General features: G+C 46.4%; 1 protein-coding gene across 3 annotated transcripts; it reads left to right on the top strand.

Moving 5' to 3' along the window:
* The first annotated feature begins 11,841 nt into the window (after window positions 1–11,841).
* Window positions 11,842–23,632, top strand: LSM14B (LSM family member 14B). Of its 3 annotated transcripts, none has more exons than XM_065754428.1 (10): window positions 11,842–12,151; window positions 16,251–16,414; window positions 16,741–16,876; window positions 17,330–17,446; window positions 19,228–19,395; window positions 19,499–19,576; window positions 20,587–20,757; window positions 20,937–21,090; window positions 22,622–22,801; window positions 23,157–23,632. In XM_065754428.1, exons 1-9 carry the CDS (start codon window positions 12,031–12,033, stop codon window positions 22,791–22,793), a joined length of 1,281 nt encoding a protein of 426 aa, XP_065610500.1. In that variant the 5' UTR covers window positions 11,842–12,030; the 3' UTR covers window positions 22,794–22,801; window positions 23,157–23,632. The 3 variants fall into 3 exon arrangements, with proteins under 3 accessions (XP_065610500.1, XP_065610501.1, XP_065610502.1); XM_065754429.1 differs by having other exon boundaries at window positions 16,741–16,804; XM_065754430.1 differs by lacking the exons at window positions 22,622–22,801; window positions 23,157–23,632 and adding an exon at window positions 21,923–22,003.

Here is a 23,632-nt window from a genome sequence, read left to right on the forward strand (position 1 = left end):
CTCCCCCCCCCTCCCCTTCCACTCCTCCCTCCCTCCCCCCACCCCGCGCGCACACACACACACACACACACACACTCGGCCTCCCCCAGACTGCGCACGCGCGCGGGCCCGGCCTCACATCACCGGTCGGAGAGGGATTCCGCTCGCCGCTGATAGGTCGCCGACCGCCTATAAAAGGCGGCGCAAATGGCTGAGAGGGTTTAGTAGGGAGTCGGGTGGCGGCAGCGCAGCTCCGAGAGCGTGGGGCGGGCGAGGGGCGGCAGGGAGATGCGTGCGGGGTGGGGGGCTGGGAACCGGGCAGCGGTTATGGGAGCGGGACGGGCCGCAGGCTGAGGGGCGGCGGGGCGGCCGCTGCTCTTTGTCTGCTTCAGCCCAAAATGGCTGCACGTTCTCCCTGTGTCCGGGTCTCCCTCGGCGGCGCGAGTCTGAAGGGCGCCCCACACCTGTGCCAGCTGCGTGAAACTGATCCGCCGCCGCCGGCGGACGGGGATGTGGGGGGGGGGAGGTGGGGGGGAAGAGGGCGGGCGGCTCCGGGCGATGAGGAGCGGCCGATCCGCGGAGAGGATCCCCCGGCCCCGGGCGGGCTGACTCAGCACGGCTGGATGCGGAGGGGAGCCCCGGGAAGCACAGCCCGAGGAGGCGGTGCGGCGCGATCCGAGCGGTGGAGAGGGGGGAGGAGGAGGAGGAGGAGGAGGAGGAGGAGGAGGAGGAGGAGGGGAGGGGGGAGGAAAAAAAAGAGAGGGAGATGACAATTTTAAACAGTCCACTCCCAGCGCCGAGCCGGCACCGCGAGGCGGGGGAGCCGCCGCTCCGGGGACGGTCCCCGGGTGTGTGTCAGCCCCGCGTTACACCCCCGGCTCCGTTTAACCCTTCGGGGAGCGGCGGGGCCGCGCTGCACTTTGACCCGCTGTGCTGTGCGGCCGCGGGGACGGCGGAAATAACGTGCGGGTCCAGGCCGGCTCCCGGCAAACGCTGTCTTCTGCTGGCTGCTCTTTCTGAAGGCAGCCGAGTGTGTTAGCTGGGGGGTAAAGCGGGGCTTAGAGTAGTACCTCTTGTCTCAGTATTATGAAGTAATTCCGTCCGTTCCCACGTGTAACGGCTGGAGCTGTGCTGTGCTGGGGCAGCTCTGATCCTGTCTGTGGCCGGCGCTGAGCAGCCCGCGGCTGCCATAGGGCTGCAGAGAGGACCGGGTTGCTTTAAATAGGGCCGGGGATGAGAGGGTTCTGTGCTTGGGGCTGCCCGAAGATGGGTGTCAGTGCTTCTTGCATTACACACCTGTGGCAATGGCTTAATTTGCAGTGTTATGACACAAAAAAAACAGAAAAAAACCTTGCTGGCCCAGTGAGTGATAGGAATGATGCTGAAGTGTACAGTCCCACATCCCGCCCTGCCCACAAATGTGAGCACATCTACAAGAGATGCTTGCTAAGAGCTCACGTGGGGAACAGCAAAACCTGAGAGCTATTTATCTTAATGGATCGACCTCAAATACCAAATAGGGTGAGCATCTTCAAATCAAGTCTTAGCCCTTAACATAAACTGCATTTCTATCACTCCTCAGGATTCTCACCTCATCCTTTCACCTGCAGAAAAGTGCTGCTGTGAGTTAACATTGCTATGCTGAGCCCTTCTGCAACTCCGATCGCTCTGCAGGCAGGCACTGCTAGAAGGAACCACACAGCCCCAGTGGAAAGTTTTAACTTCATCTTCTTAAATATTTTGTATTTCAAAGCTTTTTTTTTGTCTGAACAGGTTTTCTCAGTTGTCATTGAAAACTGAGGGGAGTTTTTCCTTGGAAGATGCACTCTTCCCCTCTCTGACTCTTACTTACTGCTTTATTTTTTTTTTCCAGGTTATAATGCTGCAGAGGAGTTGCCCACAGCTTAAAAGGCAGGAAAGCTGCTCCAAGCAGGTAATCTCTGACACCTTTTTGCTGCCACAGTCAAATACACTGCTCGCTTTAGCTATGATGAAATTCTATAAGCAAAATTCTATAAGCAACATACCAAAGAGCTGTCTAGAATAGAAGTCTATTTGCATTCCCCTAACAGAGAAAGAGTTAAGCTCAGCTTCTCAAGTGACTTACTGGGTATGGGGGTGCCAGGCTTAAGCTGAAGCAACTTGAAGGTGCAGTGGCTGCACATCTTTCTTTCACAGCATCCAAACAGCAGTGTGGCCTGGAGCTGGGACACAGCACTCGTAGGAGCACGAAGGAAGAGAGAGTGATGTGAGAGATGGATCAAAGTACTGCATGGCAGTGGTAGGCAGCACAAAGGGGCAGAGCAGCTTGCCTTCTTCTACTGCTCGTATTTTAGGACAGCTGGAATGCAACTTACAGTTGCATACAAAATTAGAAATAAAAACCTAGAAATCATCATGTCTTTGTTCTAACACTGTCTTTATTAGTATACCATATGGCATATTTACCATATTAGGTAAGTGACTGTACCAAATTACAAGAGATGCATTACAACTTGTGCATTGTAAGCGTGTAGAATTTATTACTGAATAATTCATCTTTTCATACTCTGCCTCTCGTTTACTATTGGAAGGAACTTTTTAGTCTGAGCTCTTCAGGGCTGGGATTTCAGCTCTTCTGATTTGCACTGCTCACCTGTTTTCAACTATGTAAAGGAGTGACAAGCATGAGAATCCTGGCAGTACTGGTGTTGGTGCAGAAAAAGTTAGACTGTATAAAGGGAATAGTATACATTTCACACATCAGCAATGATATCAGAGAATCTTGAACATTAGAGGCAAGTATGGATTCTCCCTAGTGTCAAAGAGCACAAGTTAGCAGGAGCTACACAGAAAAGAGTTGTCAGTACTTTTAACATGCTCTGTTTTGTATGTTATTATTTTAAGTGATTGTTTTTCCCCTAGAAGCAGAATGTATAGACCATGGTGCAGAGACTGTCTTAAGATGCGAGTGCTAATGCAGTTCTGTTTTCTAAAACCTGTAGTCTCTTGAGAATTCATTCCAAGACCATCCAGCAGAGATGGCAGCAGTATGGATTACTGTAATAAGGGCTGTATTAGAGGAGCCTGCAGTTTGGAGATGGTTTGGAGGAAGAAGGGCAGTTGCTTTTGGGTGTCTGTATGCAGCTCCTACAAGTCTTAACTGGCCAGTCACAGTTCTGAACTCCCACTGATAAGAGCACGAGAAACTGATGAGTGATCATTTTGATTGGTAACTTTTTTGCTCTCCTTCTTTGCTCCTTTTTCTGTTCCCTGCCCAGCCACTGATCATTTAGAATGGTGAAAGTTACTTGGAATGGGTGGCGAATGCAGTCTTAGTTCAGACAAGCATATGGAGATAAATAAAACAACTTTAGTGCCTCTTTGCAGTCTCTGCACTTTACTGTCTTCTCCTTGGAAACTTGAGATATTGTTAAAGTCTTGGTGTTAAAATCCTGCCATGCATTTCAGCCATCCATTGGTGAATCTCTGAATAAGTCTAAAGCTCCCATTAGCCAGGGATTAATATTCAAAATTAAGTGTAGTGTTCCAGGAAAATGCCTTAATCCTTCTGTTGTAAAAGAAAAAAAAAAGAGACGAATGGAAAACAGACAGAAACTCGATGGTTCCTTTTACTGTCACCATACCCACCTACATTCTTATTTCTACCTATGGGCAGTGTGTGCCCTGATGTGCCCCATCCATTTCTACAGCTACACATGTACCAACTCTTTGACTGCAGTTCAGTGTCCAAGACATCAAATGCAAGGCTGCTGTGAGAGGGATATGCCAAAACCACCCCTTCAAGTGCTTGTATAGGCACAGCAGCTATTGGAACTTTGTTAAGTGAAGCAGAAAGTTTTCTTCATAAAAAAATAGCAGTGTGGTGTATAGTGAGATATGCTTGCATAAATGTGACAAGGGATTTCCTCCTTTTAAAGATACATGGTTGTTGGGAAATACATAGAAACAATTTTTTAAAGAAAAACTACTACTAGAAGGACATTGAGGCCCTGGAGCGTGTTCAGAGAAGGGCAACAAAACTGGTGAGGGGCCTGGAGCACAAGTCTTATGAGGAGCGGCTGAGGGAGCTGGGATTGTTTAGTCTAGAGAAGAGGAGGCTCAGAGGAGACCTTATTGCACTCTACCACTTCCTGAAGGGGGGTTGTGGTGAGGAGGGGGTAGGCCTCTTCTCCCTGATAAGTAATGACAGGACGAGAGGGAATGGCCACAAGTTGCGCCAGGGAAGATTTAGATTAGACCTCAGGAAGCATTTCTTTTCTGAAAGAGTGGTCAGGCACTGGAATGGCCTGCCTAGGGAGGTGGTTGAGGCACCATCCCTAGCGCTGTTCAAGAAGCGTTTAGATGAGGTGCTAAAGGACTTAATTTAGTAGTTGGGTAGAGATAGTGATAGGAGGATGGTTGGACTAGATGATCTTATAGGTCCTTTCCAACCTTATGAACTTATGAACTTATGAACTTATGAACTTACTTATGAGCCAGATTTTAAGAAGAAAAGTTAGCTGAACACTCAAATGCCTCTCGAATCTTCGGTAGTTTTTATGGGATGGTTTGAAGACTGTGTCCCTAATAAATGCTGTATGCAATTCATGTGGGAGTTATTTAGGCATGGCAATACTGAGACCTCCCAAAGTCCATGCAGTTCAACATCTTGTGCCCAAAAGAGGATGCCCAGGGAATGTACGTCGGATAAAGGATCATTGTTTAAAAGCCTCCCGGGCTTTACAGTATAAAAGAGTTGTGGAGTACTGTTTTTCCTTCCCAACTGCTCTTAATCTAACTTGTCATGCTTGCTACTGCTTGCCAAGATTGGAAGTATCAATATCCAGACTTGTCCGTAAGGAAAGAATTGGGGAGCTTTGCTAAGATAAAGAACTTGTACAAGACAATGAAGTTTCCAACTATGCATCCCAGCAGCTAGATTTTTTTAAAGCAAATATCCTGAATGGAGATTACTAGCAAATGTCCAGAACAGTGTTTGCTGAAGAGACAAGAAGCAGGCATGTCAATAAAGATTTGAGTTTTATTTGTTATTAAAAAAGGTCTTGTACAAGTCTACATGATTCATTGAAAAAAAAATGTTACTCAAAGATTAATGGTCCTTCTGGACAGCACAGCTAGCTTCAATAATTTCAAATGATCACAACTGACTGAGCAAAATGAAATGCTTTCTTCTCTAAGCAAATTAAAGTAACTTTCAGAAACTTGAGTCCCCATTTCCAAACGATACTCTGACAGAATGTCAAGAAAATGTGCCTACTGATGGGTCTCATTACTGCAAAAGCAATTTGCACATTTTACAGTCTGGACTTGTTAAGAGTATGTTTGAAATATTCCTTTTTACTGAGAGGTGGCCTTCACAGTTTTGGCTTCAGTGTTGGGATTCTTTGTGAGGGAACTGTTACCCTGACAGGGATGTTTTGTCAATGGTATATCATCAGAGGTCTGAGGCGTGCTATTCTGATTCAATGGAAGTTTCAGTTCTGGCCTTTGAGCCCTCTTGGAGCTCTTCTAGTTCTTCCCTGACTTTCCAGCATCATTCAATACCTCACATTCTGTTCACCATTACTGTTTACTGCTTAAGCAGTACGGATCACTGCTCCTTCTCATTTATGATTCCCTGCACGGGTAAACCCATAGGTAAATCAACAGGCCCTCAGTGGCTATATAAAAAAGGATAATATCTTCCTTACCTCCCCAGCTTCTGCTGTGCTAGCCACTGGATGAACTGCCTTGTGTTTCCAAAGGGGAATATAGTCACAGCCTCACCTTTCTAGGGATCATCACTAGAACCCTGGAGAAAAAGAAAGATAAAAAAAAGAAAAATCTTTTTTCCTTGTAGATTTTCTTTATTCCCTGGTCTCCATGAGATCTCTTGAGATGCTGCATATTCCTCACAGTCCTACACGATATGCAGTAGTAGGCTCTATGCAATTTCCTTGGCTTCAAGCAGTTTTCAGTATATTAGATAATCTATTTACCAGTACTCCTCCAAGATCAGCATTCCTACATGTTGCCACTAACAGCTAGAACAATGGGAAATATATTTACCTGATAAAAGATCATTAATTCTTCTCCCTAAAATATATATATTTGGGACAATAAGAGAGATGCCAATCAATACCTTGGAAAAAAGAACAGTGTTTACTGAAGTGACCAGCTGGAGGTGAACAGCAAGCTACAGTTTAAACTAGTTGTCAGCAACTCGTTCTGAAAGGTATAGAGGGTCTGACTGAAACTGAGACTCGAAGTCCACAAGAAACATTCCCTGTCTATGCCAACATACACACTGTTCTCTTGACACCAATGCATTGCTGTGTATCACCTCCTCATCCTTCTAATGCTCTTTTGTGCATCAGATAAACCCAGAGGAGATAAGAGCCCAGAAGGTGTGATGTTACTGCACTCTCCATTCTGCGTATCAACAGCAGGGCAGCATGCACTCTTACAACTGGAGCTCCTTGGAGCTGAAGGCTCCTGAACTTCTCCAGTCCATACAGTGATAAGAAATTCTCTGATTGTTGCCTTTTTGCTCCCTCAAAGGGAGTTTTTACTAGATAACTGTCTGACAGCTGGGCAGTTATGGCAATCACCTTTATCCTCTTCCTTCATGCACTGCCCTCCACTCACTCATCTTCAAAATAAAACATAATGAAATGAACAATAAATGAAGGAACTGAAGATAAATCTTCATCGTGCTTGGTTTTGGTCAACAACAGGTACAGTTAATGCCATGTCAGTTGTGAAACAGCAGTTGCTGTAGATGAAAGCATTTGGAACGTGATAGGCATTTGTTTTGTCACAATGCCTAGAGATTGTAAGTTACAGGAACAGAGCTGGAAGCATTCTTTGTTCCTATGCCCTTATCTAAATCATTTAAAAGCCCCGCGGTACTCCTCTGTTTAAACAGAGTTGTTATTTAAAAGGAGGATCATGTTTGTGCTCAAATATACACACTGTGGCTCAGCAATAAGAAATGTCAAATAGAATTAACAGGGCAGAGTTACTAAAACTTTCAGTGTATGTAAAACACAATAGATGAAGATCTATACTCTTGTAGATTTTAATTGGAAGAACAATCACATGCACAAGCACTTCTGAACGTCACCTTCAGGTGACAGAACTGGCTAAATCATCCTCCTTACACCATCCCTACTCCGCAGTCTGCCAAATGCAGGAGCATTTGACTTTGATGCAGGATTTGATTTGACATTTGATGCAGGAGCATCCCGTACTGAGCTGTATGGGATGGCAGGAGCAACCCAATTCTAGTGACGTTACAGAAAAAACAGACACAAAATACACTGAGCTGGAAGGTCAGTGTAGACAGAAGAACAGGAACATCACGGTGTAAAGAAATGAAATGAAAGAAGCATAGTAAAGGAGGTTTGTTCTGATGATCATAATGCCATGAGATTGTATCTTAACAGTTTGTGGATTTGGAAGGCAAAAAGTATGGAAGCAAGATTTTGCCAAGTTTATTTTAATGACTTCTCTGTATTAATTGATTAAAATAAATCATGCTGTAGCTTCTTTATTGGGCTGCCTCAGACTTAATGAAAGCACAGCAAGAAAGGCTGTTATACACTGTTGGCTGTGTTTTTTCCTGAATTCTCCAGCAGTACAGAACAGAGACATTACTCCAGACTATAGGTTACTTTCTTACACTGCCTAAAATATATCCTCCCTATCAGAGACAGGGTTCAGGGCCATGCCCCTATTCCTTTAAGGAGCTTGTGCTCATTTTTGAAACTCCAAACAAATCCAATAACTCAATTAAATATGGGATGAGTTCCCACAGTTGACAGAAGAAACCAGTGCAACTTCTGAAGCAAGTCAGACAAATATTTTATCTCTTGTAACACAAGATGGGGAAAACTGCCAACCCAAAGGAAATGATACTCCAGATGGAGGGCCAAGTTTTTTATGTTAACTTATTCCTTATTGTCAATTCTTTTTCTGTATGGGGTTACTTGTAACAATCTTCCATTACTGCAGAGTTCTACGTATTGAGTCATTGTTACTTAATTTTCTAGCTCCAACAGTAAACCCATCTGTCTGTGTGAACTAATCACTGATGAACAACTGGACAAAATGGCAAGCAAGAAACACCAACCTTGTTTAGGGAAGATGATTAGTTAGGGAAGTAACAGTTTGTATGTTCTTCTACAAGAAAGTCCAGTTGTTTTTATGAAACTGCGAGCCGTGTTTCTCTTAATTATTATTTCCAGCAGAGCAAAAGAGGGAGCTAGTTCTGCTGCTCTGTACAGTTTAGTGGGCCAATAAATTCACTCATCCATTACTGCTCCTTGACATGAAGCAACCTACACAGAATTGTACCACTTGGCAGCATCCCCAGCAAGAACTCATCAAACTCAACTTCCCCGTGACCCTAAAAGCTATGTCAAGTTGCACACTGGAACACGTTTTGTTCTGGTGTGACCATACATGCTGGCTCTTACCCTGTCATAAGGAGACACAGCAAACAGAGCCCTTAAACCTCCTCCTGCCATTTGTCTGCTTTCAGCTGTTCTAAGTTCCAAACTTTTTAATCCTTAAGGACCATTTCTCCTCCAGGAGGTGTACCATCCTCTTTTACATCAGGGTGGAGTGAAAAGCCACCTGCATCACCAAGAAACTGAATCACTGACTCCTGTCCTGCACAGACTAGGCAGCATTATTATCCTATTCCTGCTCAAATAGTTTCAGATAGTTATTGGAAAATTATTCAGTACTATCATTTTTAGGTGTCAGTTCATTCTCTTGGGGATGCACATTACAGATTTCATGCAGTTTATATTAAAATATGTTTTTTACTAACTCACAACATCACTCTCAACTCCACCTCTGGTACTTCATGCTTCATCAACAGTTACATTTTTGTACACCAATTCATGCTCTGAGTTATACATGCACAAACCTTTTCTTTCTGAACATCTCAGTAACAGCTTTACTTCCCAGATTGCCTTTAGAAGTTTGTCACATGTGTGTTGTGAGCAGAGTAAATGCTGCTCTGTGAAAGTCCAAGGCAAAGCTGTGAAGCTTTCTGGAAAAAAACTCAAGTTTCCATGAAAATTGAATTGCCAAATCTTGGATGTTCCTATTAAGGTTATTCTACAGAAAAAGAAATGTGGTTTAAAAGTGTTTAAAGAAAATCTTTGCCTTACATCAAGTAATAGAAAAACAACGTATGAAATACAAACAGTGCAAAAGCTTTGGAACAGTAAAGGTCAGAATTTTCAGGTGGATGTGGAAAGAATGCACACTGATACCACAACAGTAAGGAGAAGTGCCTGCTACAACCAACCCGCCAGAGACACTGCTGTCCTAAGTGAAGGCTGATTTATAGTTTAGCTTCTAAGAAATGAAGGAGATTAAATGTCAGTTTATTGTTACTCAAAAATAAATTACTTTCTGAAACAGCACTAAAATCCTATTGCTATGAATTAGCCTTACTAGTCTTGGTATTTTAACATAAACACGAATTAAAACTTTGAGGTTTTTTTAAGAGTCAAATAACAAACATAAAGGAAGAAGAAAAGGGTGAATAATAATTCACATCCTTAAAGACATTTCTTGAAACATGCCTTTTACAACAAGTCAAAGAACAATTCAAGCTATGAACGCTGCAGCAGATGTTATGCAGGAAAAGAGCAGCGTACTGCTGAGCCTAGGTAAAATGACACAAGGCCTAGCTCAACAGAAGGAAGCAGAATCTACCAGTTTGCAAAACACATCAGGAGAGGGAGCTTCACTTCTTTGGCTCGATGTCCGAGTCCACTGTAGACAATGCAAATGTGGACCCTGTTTCACATCTAATAAAGGACCTTCTTCCTCTGTGCTCACTCAGTTCACTGCAAGGATGAGAGGCACAAACTGAAACACAAGGAGCTCCATCTGAACGTGAGGAAAAGCTTTTTCACTGTGAGGGTGACTGAGCAAGAGAACAGGCTGCTCAGAGAGGCTGTTCAATCTCCTTCCCTGGAGACATCCAAAAGCATTCTGGACATGCTCCTAAGTTATGTGCTCTAGGGGACCCTCCCTGAGCAGAGGTTTGGACCAGATGATCTCCAGAGAACCTTCCAACCTCAAACACTCTGTGATTCTGTGGCTTCACTGCACTGCTACCCAAGATAGAGCAGCAAAACAAAGCTTTTTCCTAATGGAACTCTGAATTTCAGGCTATGTTCAGTGCTCCCCACTGTCCTAGATAGACAGTTATCTCTTTTTGTCCTAATTATTTCTAAACTTAGTTCTGAATTCTCTTACTCATCTGAATGGCAGACAGATGCCTAAACATCTTTTTTTGGAATCTAGGTCTGGCTTATGAGACTTCATCCTTCAGTTTTTGTGAACAAACTGCAAACTTCAGCTTCATCAGCCTTTTTTATGTGTCATATATACTGCCCATTTACCCATTTTATGAGAAGATCTCTTAAAATGACCTCCATCTTCTGAAATCCATGTATAAACCACCATCTTGTTAGCCAGAACAACTTCACATGGCCATTTTTTATTCAGAAAATATACATTTCAATACAGAAGTACAGATACAGCTAAAATTTTCTCAGATATTGAAACCGTATCCTACAAAAGGTGTGCATCTGTACAAAACTCAGCCTAACTCATCCAAACTCCTCCTCCTTTTCTATTTGTATTTCTTACAGTTAGACCTGTGTCTAAGCCCCAGTTTTATGTTTTTGTTGTTCTTTTTTAATGTTTTAATTATGTCTTTTATTATTAAAATATATTTTATAATATATAATAGAAAATATTTTGTATGTTAAAAAGAAGTTTGCTATTTAAATACATTCTGTATTTTATGTATTTTACGTGCTTCCCACGACAATTGGCCTTTGCCCAATGTGGCCCAGGTGAGCCAAAAAGCTGGACAGCCTGTCCTCGGGGTATGTGTTTGTGCCTTTATATGATTTGTTCTGTCTGCCATACCCAAACTCAAAGCTCTGTTCCACTGTAATTTTCTCCATTTTCCACACTAACCTATTTTCCTTCCGCTTCACTCCCTTTTAAGACTGTGCCTTTCCCTGTGCCATCTCTGATTATTTTTCCCACCGGCAACTTCCAACAGCACAAAAGAAATTCCCACCTCTTTCTGACACTCATGTGAGGCGCCTCAGATACTGAGTAACCCGTGGTAAGAGTACCTTCCAGAGACAGGCTGATGCATGGCCACGACTGCAACTAAAACGCCACACGGTTACATCCCTCTCCTTACCTGTGAGCAGTTCAGGCCACGTTTGTTCTCATACTGCCTCCTTCAGTCTGCCCACTGCTGTTCTGGTAAGGGATCATCCCTTCCTCTTTACTGCCATTAAAAAAATAACGTGATGGTATAAGAACTGAGGGATATAAACCACAAGAGGAAGCACTGCTGCTCCGCCTTCGGTTACGTTATATCTGTCTTAGCATCATTTTGCCCATCCCGAGCAATTATTTGCGTCTGCCTCTGACCCGAGCGTTCGTTATTATTATTACAGTCATTTCCCACCGCACCTTTTCCCACTTTGAACAGCCCCGCGCTCTTACAGCAGACACACATACACACATCGAGGAACGGGCCGCATTTCAATCCGTACTCGGCCCGGCAACGGGCAAGAAAGGATCCTTCCCAGCCCCGCACGGCTCGCGCCTCACCGAGGCTGAGTCGAACACCGGCCCCGGTCCGACCCACCCCCACGCGGTACCGACAGATCGCAGCCCGGGCCCGGGGCAGCGGCGGGAAGGCCGCGCGCGCTCTCGCCCCGCCCCTCCCGCGCGCGCGTGGCAGCCCCCGTCACGTGACGCAGGCCCCGGGTTTCCCCCCCCACCCCCTCCTCCTCCCCGCACCCTCCGCGTCTGACCCCGTCTCCCGTCTGGTCAATAGCGGGCGGTAACCGCGCATGCGCGGCGGTCCCGCAGCCCGCCCCCGCTCCGCGCCCCCCGCAGCCCGTCTCCCTCCGCCCTACATAAGGCGCGCGCGGCGGGGCTCCCGCGTCCGCAGTGTGCGTGGGCGGGCGCCGCAGCCACCCGCGCGGCCCTCGGAGCGCCGCCATGAGCTCGGGGACCCCGTACATCGGCAGCAAGATCAGCCTCATCTCCAAGGCGCAGATCCGCTATGAGGGCATCCTCTACACCATCGACACCGAGAACTCCACCGTGGCCTTGGCGAAGGGTGAGCGCGGCCTGGGAGCGGCGGGGCGGAGCGAGGGGGTGCGGGGCCGAACAATGCGGCCGGGCCGCCCGCCGCTCCTCGCGGGGGCCGAGGCCGCGGGTGAGTCAGCACTGGAGGCCGCCTCGCCTCGCCGTGCGGGCGGGGGTTCCCAGCGAGGAGAGCCGCGGGCGGTTCCGTGCGTGCGCGCCGATGTCGGAAAGCGAACGCGGGGAGGGCAGAGCCGCGGCCGCCGCCTTTGTTTCCTCCGCTGATCGATAATAGCTCCGCGGGACCGAGCGCTGCGCGGCGCCGTGGGACGGCCGCACGTGGAGCGGCGCTGCCCCCGCGCAGCGGAGCTCTTCGTGTCCCGCTTCGCCCGTGGGTGTTGGGGTCGATGGCCACCTGTGCGGGGAGCTCCCGTGTTTGCTCTCGGGAAAGCCTGCCCTATCTTGTTTAGTCTCTCGGACAAGGTCTTGTTTTCCCTTGTGTACCGCCTTTGCGGCCCGGGTTGTCTGTTCCAGCCGATGCGTATCGGCCGTTCCTTTCCCCGAGCTCTGTCCTCCTCTGTTCTGGCGGCCTTAGGGAGCCCTTCAGGATCGCTCAAAAGCCAGGCTGCTTTTGTCTCGTGAGTGTGTCTGCTGGAGTCGTTGCCTGCTTCTCAGCTGTGCCTGCACACGAGCACTGCGTTGCGGGCGTTGGAAGGGACCTCTGGAGGTGATCTCGTCCGGCCCCCTGCCGAAGCAGGCTCCTTCAGGCAGCCTGTGCCACAGTGCGAAGTTTCAGTGCAGTGGCATTGATGCAATGCTGGACGTGAGCACTTGAAACCTATTGGTGTTTGTTCTAAAGCTTAAAAACGGGGATCTTCTCGAATTTTCACACATGAACTCTCCAGAGGCTCTTCACTGAACATCTATAGATAGCTTCTTTGAGTAACAGGTTGCAGGAAGGGCATGGATCGTTCGTTGTGTGCAGAAAGGTCTTCACCTTTGCTCAGCAGAAAGCAGAGATGGTTTCACACACAGCTCTGGCCTCCGTGTAGCACTTCTCTACTGCTGAGCTGGAGTGCTATGTTTCAGAGGCACGTGTGATTAAAATGCTTGATGATGTTGGGAAGAACACGCTTGGTGTGATATTTCTGGCAGCACTGGTATTGATCGGTCTCTTAATGTTTAGCTGCAACAAACTGGAGTTTTAGGAAGTAGCTGCAGTATGTGGAAAAGCACACTTTGAAAGTGCTGCATTAAGCTCTACAGTGCAGAGCCTGCTTGCCATTGTAGCTCACGTGCTTTCCTAAAATCAGAGGGACTTTGTGTCAGCATTAGAGTCAGTGTTAGGAACAAAGCAGTGACAGCAGCATCAACACTGTGGGTTGAACAGCAGTTGCAAATGTGATCTGCAGGGGTTGGGAGCACTGAGCTACTGATGTGCAGTTGACACTGTCTGGATAGCAAGTAAGTTGTCAGACCCCAAATGCCTATGTTAAGGGTTCAGGAAACTTTAATGTACCCTGTATGTACTGTTCTCATGACTTTTATCATCCAGATAGTATGAAGAGCAACTTGGGTTGAAAGGGACCTTGGGGGGAAGGAATCTGGTTCAGATTCTTACTCAGAGCAGGCAAACTTCAGTTTGTATGTTGTTCCTGTTAAATCTTGACACGAGCAGCAGCTCAGCTCCTTGGATCAGATCTCATGTGCTTAAGTGCTGCAAGAAAGCTTCCTGTCTTGTTAGATGCTAAATTTGCAGTATGAACAATGGCTGTAATGCAATACATAATTACCCTCCTGTTCTCAGGGAATGCCACTACCTTCCTCCCCCTTCTGCATGAGTCTGAAGAAAGATTTTAAGCAAAAAATACCTTATATAAGCGTTGCTTTCCAGACATCCACTCTTATGCCTCCTGACCCTTCAGTGTTTGAGCTCCACGGAGTCCTGCATGCAAATACAAACTGTTGTAAAGCGCTAGCTGTGGCACAGCGTGGGATTGATTTCCTGTTCATCTGTAAACAATAGTCACTGTAACTCTTCATGGGAGACAGCCCTTCAGACCTCCACAGAAACTCCAAGCTATGCTTTGTGCTGTGCCAGAAATCATTAAACACTTCAGATACAGGGAGTGGGCGTGCTCCACTCCTGGAGGCCTCTCAGATGCCATCATTGCTGTTTTGTCTACAACAGGGACATGGTTTTTCCACCCTTCTGGTTACAGACCTTGGGCAACTTGAGAGGCTGCCTGCACAGCTCTGGATGTTGCAGCTCATGTGTTTCTCTATCTGGAAGCCAACAGGCTGATCCTGCTGCAGAGAGAAGTTGTGCTTTGAGCAAGCTGTGGGATTCTGCAGTAGTTCCTGGGTGGCTTTAGCATGTGTTGCCCTGAGCTGCATGCTGTAATAAGCTGATCTGGAGCAGGAATATCAGTGGTATGGTTCATGTCTAAAGAGGTGCAAGTATCGCTTTCAGTTGATAATCTGCTTCTAGTTGACTAGGTTGCAGCTGTAATATGATCAAACAGCAGCTGGAGAGCTAAAATAACTAGGAGTTTTTATACCCTGGTTACTAATGGAAGGCTGTGTTCAGGGGAAGCAACTGGCAGTTTGTACTTGCACCGGTTAGGTATGAGCTGAGTGCTGAAGAGCAGCAGCAGAATGGGGGCAGAGTTTGGCACTGAGCTGCTGCTGTGCACTGGGATTGTGCTCCTTGTGAACTCGTATCCACATGGCACAGAGGAAACCTGAAGACTGCTTGCAGCATTAGCTGCTGCTTCTAGGGAAGCCACTTGAAGGCAGCTGCTCATCTGAGGATGGCTTCTGGTGAGTAGTCCTACCTACAAAGCATCAACCCCCATGGTCAGTTGGTATCCCTGCAGGATGCTGGGAATGCCAAGCATTGGGGTTGAGTTAATCCAATTCTTGCTACCCTTTATCTGGGGGGCTGCAGTGCCTCCCTGCCTGCTATCATCCACGTGACGGGGCTGCCTGCACTTATCTTTCCTGCTCTGGAGTGGGAGCTGCAGCTGGCTGGTGCAGGGCTGCAGGCTGTGGTACAGCAGGTGTTTGCAAAGGGTCTGTTCAGGACAGAGTTCGTGAGGGTGCTGTTGGACTTTGGTGTGTCCTGACCCAAAGTTTGAATGCTTCTCTGCTAACCTGTTAGAAATGGCTGATGCAACTCCAGTCTGGAGTTCCTCCATTGCCAAGAAGCATGTATCAAACTAATATGTGCTGGTGCTTATCTGAACTGGCAAAGCTTCACAAAGGCAGAAAACTGCACTAGCAGACTTGATAGACTTCTGTAAGGTGTAGAAGGAAATCTCTGTGCATGCAGATCATGCTCATCCTCTAGTCTGTTTTGTACTCCAGTGTTTAATGTGACTGCCACTTGTTTTCCTGCACTAACAAAGTAGTGAGTCTGAATCTGACCTCCTCCTGTTTAATGGATTGAGTTAATTTATGCTCCTCCCTGGTAGGCTGTAATTGACTGTGTGCCTTCTTTTCCACTGTAAAGTGGAACAACATTCTGGGTACTACCTGCTCAAGTGTTCTGGTAGCTGAGACTCAGTAAAGCTTCAGAAGGTTTTAAGATGTGGATTAATCCCTTAAAGCTTCCTAAACATGAAGCCAGTGACATGGAGAGAGTTTAAATAGGAAGCTCTTATACAGATGGAATTTGTTGTTAATAAATACCTGAAAACAAAGTATGGATTTGAGCTCTAAAACCACTGAGGAACTTTTCTCTGCTGCTTCAGAGGGCTCCCTTGTGGTCTGCTGTGGTGGCTGTTGTCTCAAGTTGGATGTGTATGTGGGACAGCATCTGGAGAGGAAGGGTGACTGTGGCAGTATAGCACAGTGGGGAAGGTCTCAGTTTTGGAATAGACTTCATTCCCACCGGTTTATGGTCTTGACCTTCACAGATTGTGAACAAATCTATTTATGGGGGTTGCTGAAAGATCTGGTCTTTGGGGGACAGGTGTGTGGGATGTGGGGGGCTGGAGTTCTGGAAGTAACCTACTTTGCTGTTACTTTTGGCAGGTACTGTAGGAGTGCTTCCTAATTTTGTTAAGTCTTAACTTGTCTAATGTTGCAAAGATAATCCTGATCTAATAGCACTCTCTCTAATGCTGAAGTGCGATCCTTTGGCACTGAAGACCGGCCCACAGACAGACCTGCTCCTCCAAGGGAAGAAATCTATGAGTACATCATTTTTCGAGGAAGTGACATCAAAGACATCACTGTCTGCGAACCTCCGAAAGCTCAGCATACTCTGCCACAGGATCCTGCCATCGTCCAAGTAAGTTAGCCTGCAGTGTTGGTAGATGTGCTAAAACGTGGGTTGAAAACTGGATTTGGGTATAGGATTACAAAAATGGAGGCCAGTCATTGTCTCCAGGGACCCTCAGATTTTTGGAAGCCTTCTGAATTGCATTTCATTGCTTAGAATGATGGTACTACGACTTCAGCTGACAAAAGTATAGCTAGTGCACTAGCTGAGAATGCAGGTAAAGGCATCAGTGTTTACTTGAGCCTTAATAGTGCTGTACTTGAAGTAAAGAATCACTGCCAAAGCAAGCTGCCTTCTGGGCACTGTAAATGAAAATGTACTTTGTCTTGTTACAGTCTTCACTGGGCTCTGCCTCTACATCATCCTTTCAGCCACATGTGCCTTACAGCCCGTTCAGAGGTATGCCACCTTACAGCCAACTTGCTGCCAGCTCTTTACTTAGCCAGCAGTATGCAGCTTCATTAGGTTTAGGTAAGTAAAAGCTTTCTTTGCTGGACTAAAGATACGGTCTTTGTGTGCAGCTACACTGGAGCCAAATAGCAGTAACTAATAATGAATTCCATACTGAATGTCAGGCTGCAAGAAGCAGTGAATGAATAGTTAAAAGCTTTGTGCAATGATCTTATAGCTAGGAGGCCCATCTTTCATTGACACACGTGTACCCAAGAAAAACTAAAGAGTTGAAGCTTCTCTCAAAGTAATATGAATAACAAACAGTTGAGGTCAGTTCATTTCTAGTCTGACATACCTCGCATGCGCAGCCCATGTGTGAAAAGAGTTTGTGTTCCAAAAGAGAACTAAATAAGCTGCTCTAAAGCTGTTCTAGAGATTCTTGTATCTCTTTCCAAGTCCTCCAGATGTTACACAACCTTGTATCTTATCCGTATATCTTTTTGCTTTCTCTTCTTCCCTCTATCTCTTTAGAGAAATTGGTAAGCCCTCCAGCATCAGCAGCTGCTTCCAGTCCTAGTTCTTCTCCGTCTCCACAACCTGTTTCAGAGCCTGACATGTCTTCAGAGCCCCATCAGCTCTCTTCCAAGGGTAACAGCAGTTTGAGGACTCCAAATATTTGGAAGAACTGCATGGCACTTGAAAATAATCTGTTCTTGTTAACCCCCTCCCAGAATGATAGTACTTACATGGGTAATGCTAGTGAAATGAGTTTGTTCTTGGCTGTTGTTGCTTTTCATCACATGAAGTATTACTTCCTCCTGCACTAGGAGTATCAATTAGAGAGACAGGAGAATGGAAAAAGTAAAGAACTGTGGATCTCTTGTGTAAGTATCAGGAAAGGGCTGAGGTTTAGGGATGTTGTGCTGCATCCTGCCTGGGAACATTTGCTACCTTAGGCATTGGACAGGAAATTAAGTGGCCTTTCCCAGAAGGCCAAGCACACTCCTTAAATCATGGGTGGCCTTACTGCTCAAAATTAAACAGGCTAGTAGAAAATTCAGGAGTATTACTGCAATTGAGGAAACTTCAGGATGTACTTCATGCATGATGGGGCAGTGTACCTTGCAGAGATTGCCAACTAGTATAGCACAACTGACAGTGAACAGTTTCAGCTGTGCTAAGCAGGGGAGTAACATAGTTCTGGGTGCTTCTGTGCTTCTGAACTTTTGAAGGAGTTTGAGTAGGGATGACTAGACTGGCCCATCTTCAGAGCAGAGAGACCAGGTGCAGCCTCCATTTAAACATGGTAATTAGTTTAATCTGTTTTTCAATTAGCATGTATGGTTGTGTTGGCATGACACTTTCTGCTTTCTGTTTGGCCATCTATCTGCATATACTTCCTCAATATTCTTACTAAGCTTTGAAACTTTGATAAACTTGCACAGCAGCTTTGTCCTACTGAATAATCCTTAGGCTGTGTCTGTCTTCCTTGCAAGTTTTCCAGGTGTACATAACTGGGAACCTGCATGATGTTACCTGCTGGGTATATCTCATGTGGACTTGGGTGGCCCAGAAGTGTCAGTGCCTTGGTCTGTGTGTACTCAGCTTTTTCACTTTTCTTGCTCTTAGCGTATTCAGTTAAAGTTTGCTTCCAAGCAGTTCTTATGCATAACTATGAAAGCCTGTAGTGCTCCAAAACTTCTTCTAATTAAATCTAGAATGCAGTATTTCTTCTGAGTACTGAAGACTGTCACTTTCTAATATAATTGGTGTGAGGTATACCAAACCATGAAAAGTATTTACGTGTTTTGTAGTGTGAATAAATAAGCCTGGATGGAAGAGCAACAGAAGTCTTGGGTAACACTTTGACCTTGACCAAGAAGGAATTTAAAAGGGTAACTTTGAGATCCTGGTCTGGTTTCAGGTTTTCTTTGTCTGAAAGCTAACAATAAGCGATGACAGTACTTCAGGTAGTCCAAGGGCTTCTAAAAAATGGCTTCTGAAATGGGATATATAGCTGAGGTGGCTGAGCTTTTGCAGCAGGCTTTTGTAGACAAAGTGGGGAAGCTTTCCAGGGCAGCCTCACAACGGCAGCGTTTCGCTTCAGAGACAATGCAAAGTACAATCCTGCATAACCAGAGATGCACCCAGAAGCTTCACGTTCTTGTAAGCTCCCTGACACTGACCTGGCCTGTTCATCTGAAGTGTCTGATTTAAGAAATGAACGGGTAGTTTTTGTGATGTAAGGCTCTGGGTTTGTGAGCCCAGAGCTGCAGCAGTAGTGCTTTCCCTGCGTGCCGTTGAAACGTAGCCTGCAAGGGAAGCAGCCAGGGTTGTAACGCGGTGCGCGTTTCCTCCGTAGGAGCGGGTAGGGTTTGAATAACAGCAGCACGCTTTCTGAGGGGCACTCAGTCATGAATCCTTTGCAGGTGCTGGCTTCCCTTCGGTTCACCCGGTCCGCAAGAGCCCCATGGTGGAGCAGGCTGTTCAGACCGGCCCCGCTGATGCCGTCGCCTCCCAGAAGCCGCTCCCGGTGAAGGTAACCCCGGCGGCTCAGCGCAATGGGCGGCAGGTCCCGCAGGGCACCAAGGCAGCTGGTACGTGTGTGCTGCTGCCAGGCGGCCTTCAGAGGCGCGTAGCAACGTGAAGCTGTGCCCAGGTTGTTCTTGTGCACCTTGAAGTTTCTTTCTTGTTCGGTAGATGTGGTTCCAGCAACGCCCGTACAAACCCAAGGGCAGGTGAATGATGAAAACAGGAGGCCTCAGAGGAGGAGGTCGGGTAGGTTACTCTGACACTAAACACTTGTTCTGATTTATGAGCGCAAATATTGCGGAGTCAGTGAAGGATTACTGGACAGAAGACTAAGACTGAAGTAAGGCTTTGTAAGGCTTTGGCCATCTGGGGGTGGTTCCCTAGCAAAAGAAGTTCCAGAGCCACAGAAGTTCAGAACCGTCCAGAGACAAAATTCTGGTGTCATCTGGACAGTAGAGGTATACTGTATTTAAAAAAGATAAAGAAATTGGCAGCAGTAACTAAATTGCTTTGAAACTTGAAGGTTTTCTGCTGTTTTTTATTGGGAAGGGCAGCTTGCTTAAGGATATCTGGTGTTCTTTCAACTTAAAAGAAAGGATGGAGTCAGGAGTTCTCTAGAACAGAGCTCTTACCTTGAGATGGCTATTAAGGCACAGGTCAAAGGAAAGTGAGGGAAGGCGGTTAGACATCCTTGCCCAAAGTGAGAAGAGGGAAGGAGCAGGAGTTGAGAGTAGCTCTCTAACTAGTCTGAAGGCAGTGCTGTGGAAGGAAGGCTGCAGGTTGTTTTGATCCAAGCAGTAGCTGGTAGTTGTAAAGCACAAAGCACTCCAAGTACGTGTCCCCTTGGTGGGTAGGTTTCCTGAAACCAGTGACCTGTTCATCCCTATCATGACAGGTTTGTGGATTAATTATTGTGACAGGTTATCAAATGAGAAGCAAATGGAGTTGATAGCCCCTGTACCTTTCTCTCAGTGTTATTTGATGTATTGCTGTTATTTTCTCTTTCCATGCTGAAAGGAAAGTGGGATATATTCTGTCTTAGGGGTAAGACTGGCAGCAGGAATGCCTTTCAGAAAGTTGAAGTGTTGCTGAATGTGTTTCCTACAGCCAACTTCAGAAGTTACTTTCAGAGAGGTGTGGCCATACCATAGGACTGGAAGCACCATCCTGAGTTCTGGTCCTGGTTTCCTCTGCTCATGCTCAAGTCATTTAACTTCCCCACGTGTTACCAAGTGTTTAAACTCTCCTGCTTTCAGGAAATAGGGGAAACAGGAGAACCAGAAATCGTTCTAGAGGACAGAACAGACCGACTACTGTGAAGGAAAATACAATCAAGTTTGAAGGAGACTTTGACTTTGAAAGTGCAAATGCACAATTCAACAGAGAGGAACTTGATAAAGAATTCAAGAAGAAACTAAACTTTAAAGGTTTGTAACATCTTTAAATAGGAGTTACTGAGCTCATAGTAAACCTTGCATAGACAAACTCATTCTAAGAAATTGCATGATTACATGTGGCAGCATCTCAAATTTTGTTTGAGGGAGCAAGAGAACAGATGGCTCCTCAGTATGCCTCAAGGAAGTGTAATGCATTTTATTATCTTCAGATGACAAAGCAGAGACGGAGGAAGAGAAAGGAGACCCTGGAGTGGCAACTCAAAACAGTGATGGTAATGCAGAGGAAGACCTTCTGGGACCCAACTGCTATTACGATAAATCCAAGTCTTTCTTTGACAACATCTCCTCAGAACTGAAGTCTAGGTGAATATTTCTTTGAGCTCGCTTTTTTTGCTGCCTTAGGCATAACTCTGGATGTGTAACAGGCTGTAACTTTCTAGGAGTCTCAGACTACAAGAAAATGTGAGAAAATCAGAAGTGGTTTTAGAAGGGGGAACTGTCACACACTTGATGCATCACTGATGATGTTACCGAGCTTCATGCAGTGAGACCAAACAGAAAGCAGTTTGTTCAGCTGCACTGATACACTTCCCTACCCTATGAGACAAGGATCACTAGTTCTCAGTGTAGTTGATTTGGGAGGAAGCTGCAGAGATCAGTGCCCAGCTGCCCAACTGCTTCCTGGCTAACCAGGAGCTGAGGCGTGTTGGTAAGGGTGCTGTTCAGACTGCTCCTGAGCCCTGACTGCCATGGAGCACCAACTCCCCTCTGGGAGGGCTGTTTCAGTGCTTCACTGCACTTCTGGTGGAGGCACATGGTATCAGTAATAAGCCTTACCTGACATGGGTGTACGCTTTGCCATGTGTCATGTCACTGATTACTAGGGAGAAGAGACGGTCTCCGTGCTCTGTTTTCCCTCCTCAGGAAGTCGTAGAGAGCAGTGAGGTCACTTCTTAGCCTCCTTTTCTCCAAATGAGACAAGTAGAACCTCAGCTTTTCCTCATAGGATGTGTCCTTCTGCCCTTATACCAGCTTAGTCCCTTGGATGTGTTCATTATCCGAGTGTTGTTATACTGTGGAGCCCATAGTTGCCAGTGATATTCAAGTGAGGCTGTACCAGTGCTTAAATACAGTGGAGGAATGGCCTCTTCTCTCTGGCTGTGCTGTAATTAATGCATCCCATTCTGTTTCCTAGTCCTGACTTTGAACCCGTAGAATAAAGTGTTTAAAATCACATTTGTGGGAGGAGGCAACAGAATCACGCTGTGCTGAGGATTCCAGCTTGCAGGCAGGAGCGGGCTAAGCCTGGAGTTGGGGCAGGTCTGTCTGTAGAAGCACATCAGATTAAGTACTGCAAATATTAATGAAGGGCTTCATCTGCTGCTGTCTTTTGGTGGTGTGAGCAGCCCGGCGAAGTTAAACTTCCCTTTACTGTCAGCATGTAAAATTCCCTTGGTGGTGTTCCTGCTTCCTTTCAGCAAAGCTTTCTTCCAGGTGTTTGCTGTAAGGCAGTATTGGGGTAGGCAGGTCCTGGGAAGGAATTAGGGCTGGTGCTGTGGACACAGCTGAACCTCAGCAGCGGCAGGGCTGCCTGCCCAGGAGTGCAGGGAGGCTTTGTGGGATTCAAGTTGGAGTTTGCTAGGAAAACCAGAGTGGGTGTGGAATGCTACTGAGTCCTCGTTCAATTGTTTCAAGTCTTTCCATAGTTCTCCGGTGTGGAAGTAGCACGTGAAAGCCAGCAGCTGTCACTTGTAGCAAAGCTGTGGTTAGCAGAGAGGAGCTGAGGTAGTATTTCTGTGCTGCAGCTGTTCTTGCTGTAGTCCTAGTCCATAAAATAGGGTGCTCGAAGCTTCCCAGCTGAGGCAGTTGGGGTTATTTAATCTGTCCCGTTCAGTTCCAGACGGACCACGTGGGCTGAGGAGAGGAAGCTCAATACGGAGACGTTTGGGGTGTCGGGCCGGTTCCTGCGCGGCCGCAGCTTTCGTGGTGGGTTTCGTGGTGGGAGGGGCAGCGGAGCAGCGAGGCGGAGCCAGACCACGCACAGAGCTGGGACTGGCAGAGTGTAACTCCACAGGTAGACTCTGTTTTCTTTGTTCAGCAATCATAAGTGCTCCCCCCAACCGAGGCACGTTTCTTACCCCTTACTGAGCTGTGAGCACAGCCTCCTCTTGCTCTCCAGTCTCACAGGTAAATGAGGAGTGGCTCTTCTCCATCTGTCCATCTTAAGTGACTGAGGGGAGTGCGAGCAGTTCTAATGTGGTGATGGATCTGTTGGCTCCCAGGGCCAACCTCTGTGAAAACCAAGGGCTGTTTGTCTCAGCTGAGACTTTCTAGCTAAACGTTTTAATTGCTGTGTAGGTATGAACTTTGGCTTTTTCTCGGGTGGGCCCTCTGGGTGTCAAATCTGACTGTACCTCTCTCCTGTGTAGGTTCTAACATCGCTCCTGGGAGGATGAAAATGTACATAGAAAACAACCAACTGCTGCACTAATGTGGGAAATGGTTCATATTGTTTACTGTCTCAGCTCAAATGACAGAACTTCATGTACTACTGCTTATATTCTGGACTTACTTTGGACCAGCAACTGTCAGCTGGAGTATTTGGAAGAGGGAATGTGTTCAGGGGTACCTTCTTCAGGGTGTTTTTGTTTGTTGTTTTTGTTTTTTAAGTGCAGATTAACTTACATGGTTCTTCTTTCGGGTCTCTCGAAGGCTGCTACGGCCTGAGCTTAAAGTCAGCCTCCTTTTCTGAACCCTGAAGAGGTGAAATCATGGCATTTTAACACGGAACCAAAGCTCACTTGAAATAAACCAGCTAACTTGTTTGTTCTGAGAAACCAAAAGGATCCTTTGGTGCTGCTGGTCTTCGCTGCGCAGTGTGCGTGTGGAGCAGCACTCGGTGTCC

This window comes from Cyrtonyx montezumae, unplaced genomic scaffold (assembly GCF_038088225.1).
Source record: "Cyrtonyx montezumae isolate F1298 unplaced genomic scaffold, pur_monq_1.0 scaffold_9, whole genome shotgun sequence".
NCBI lineage: Eukaryota > Metazoa > Chordata > Aves > Galliformes > Odontophoridae > Cyrtonyx > Cyrtonyx montezumae.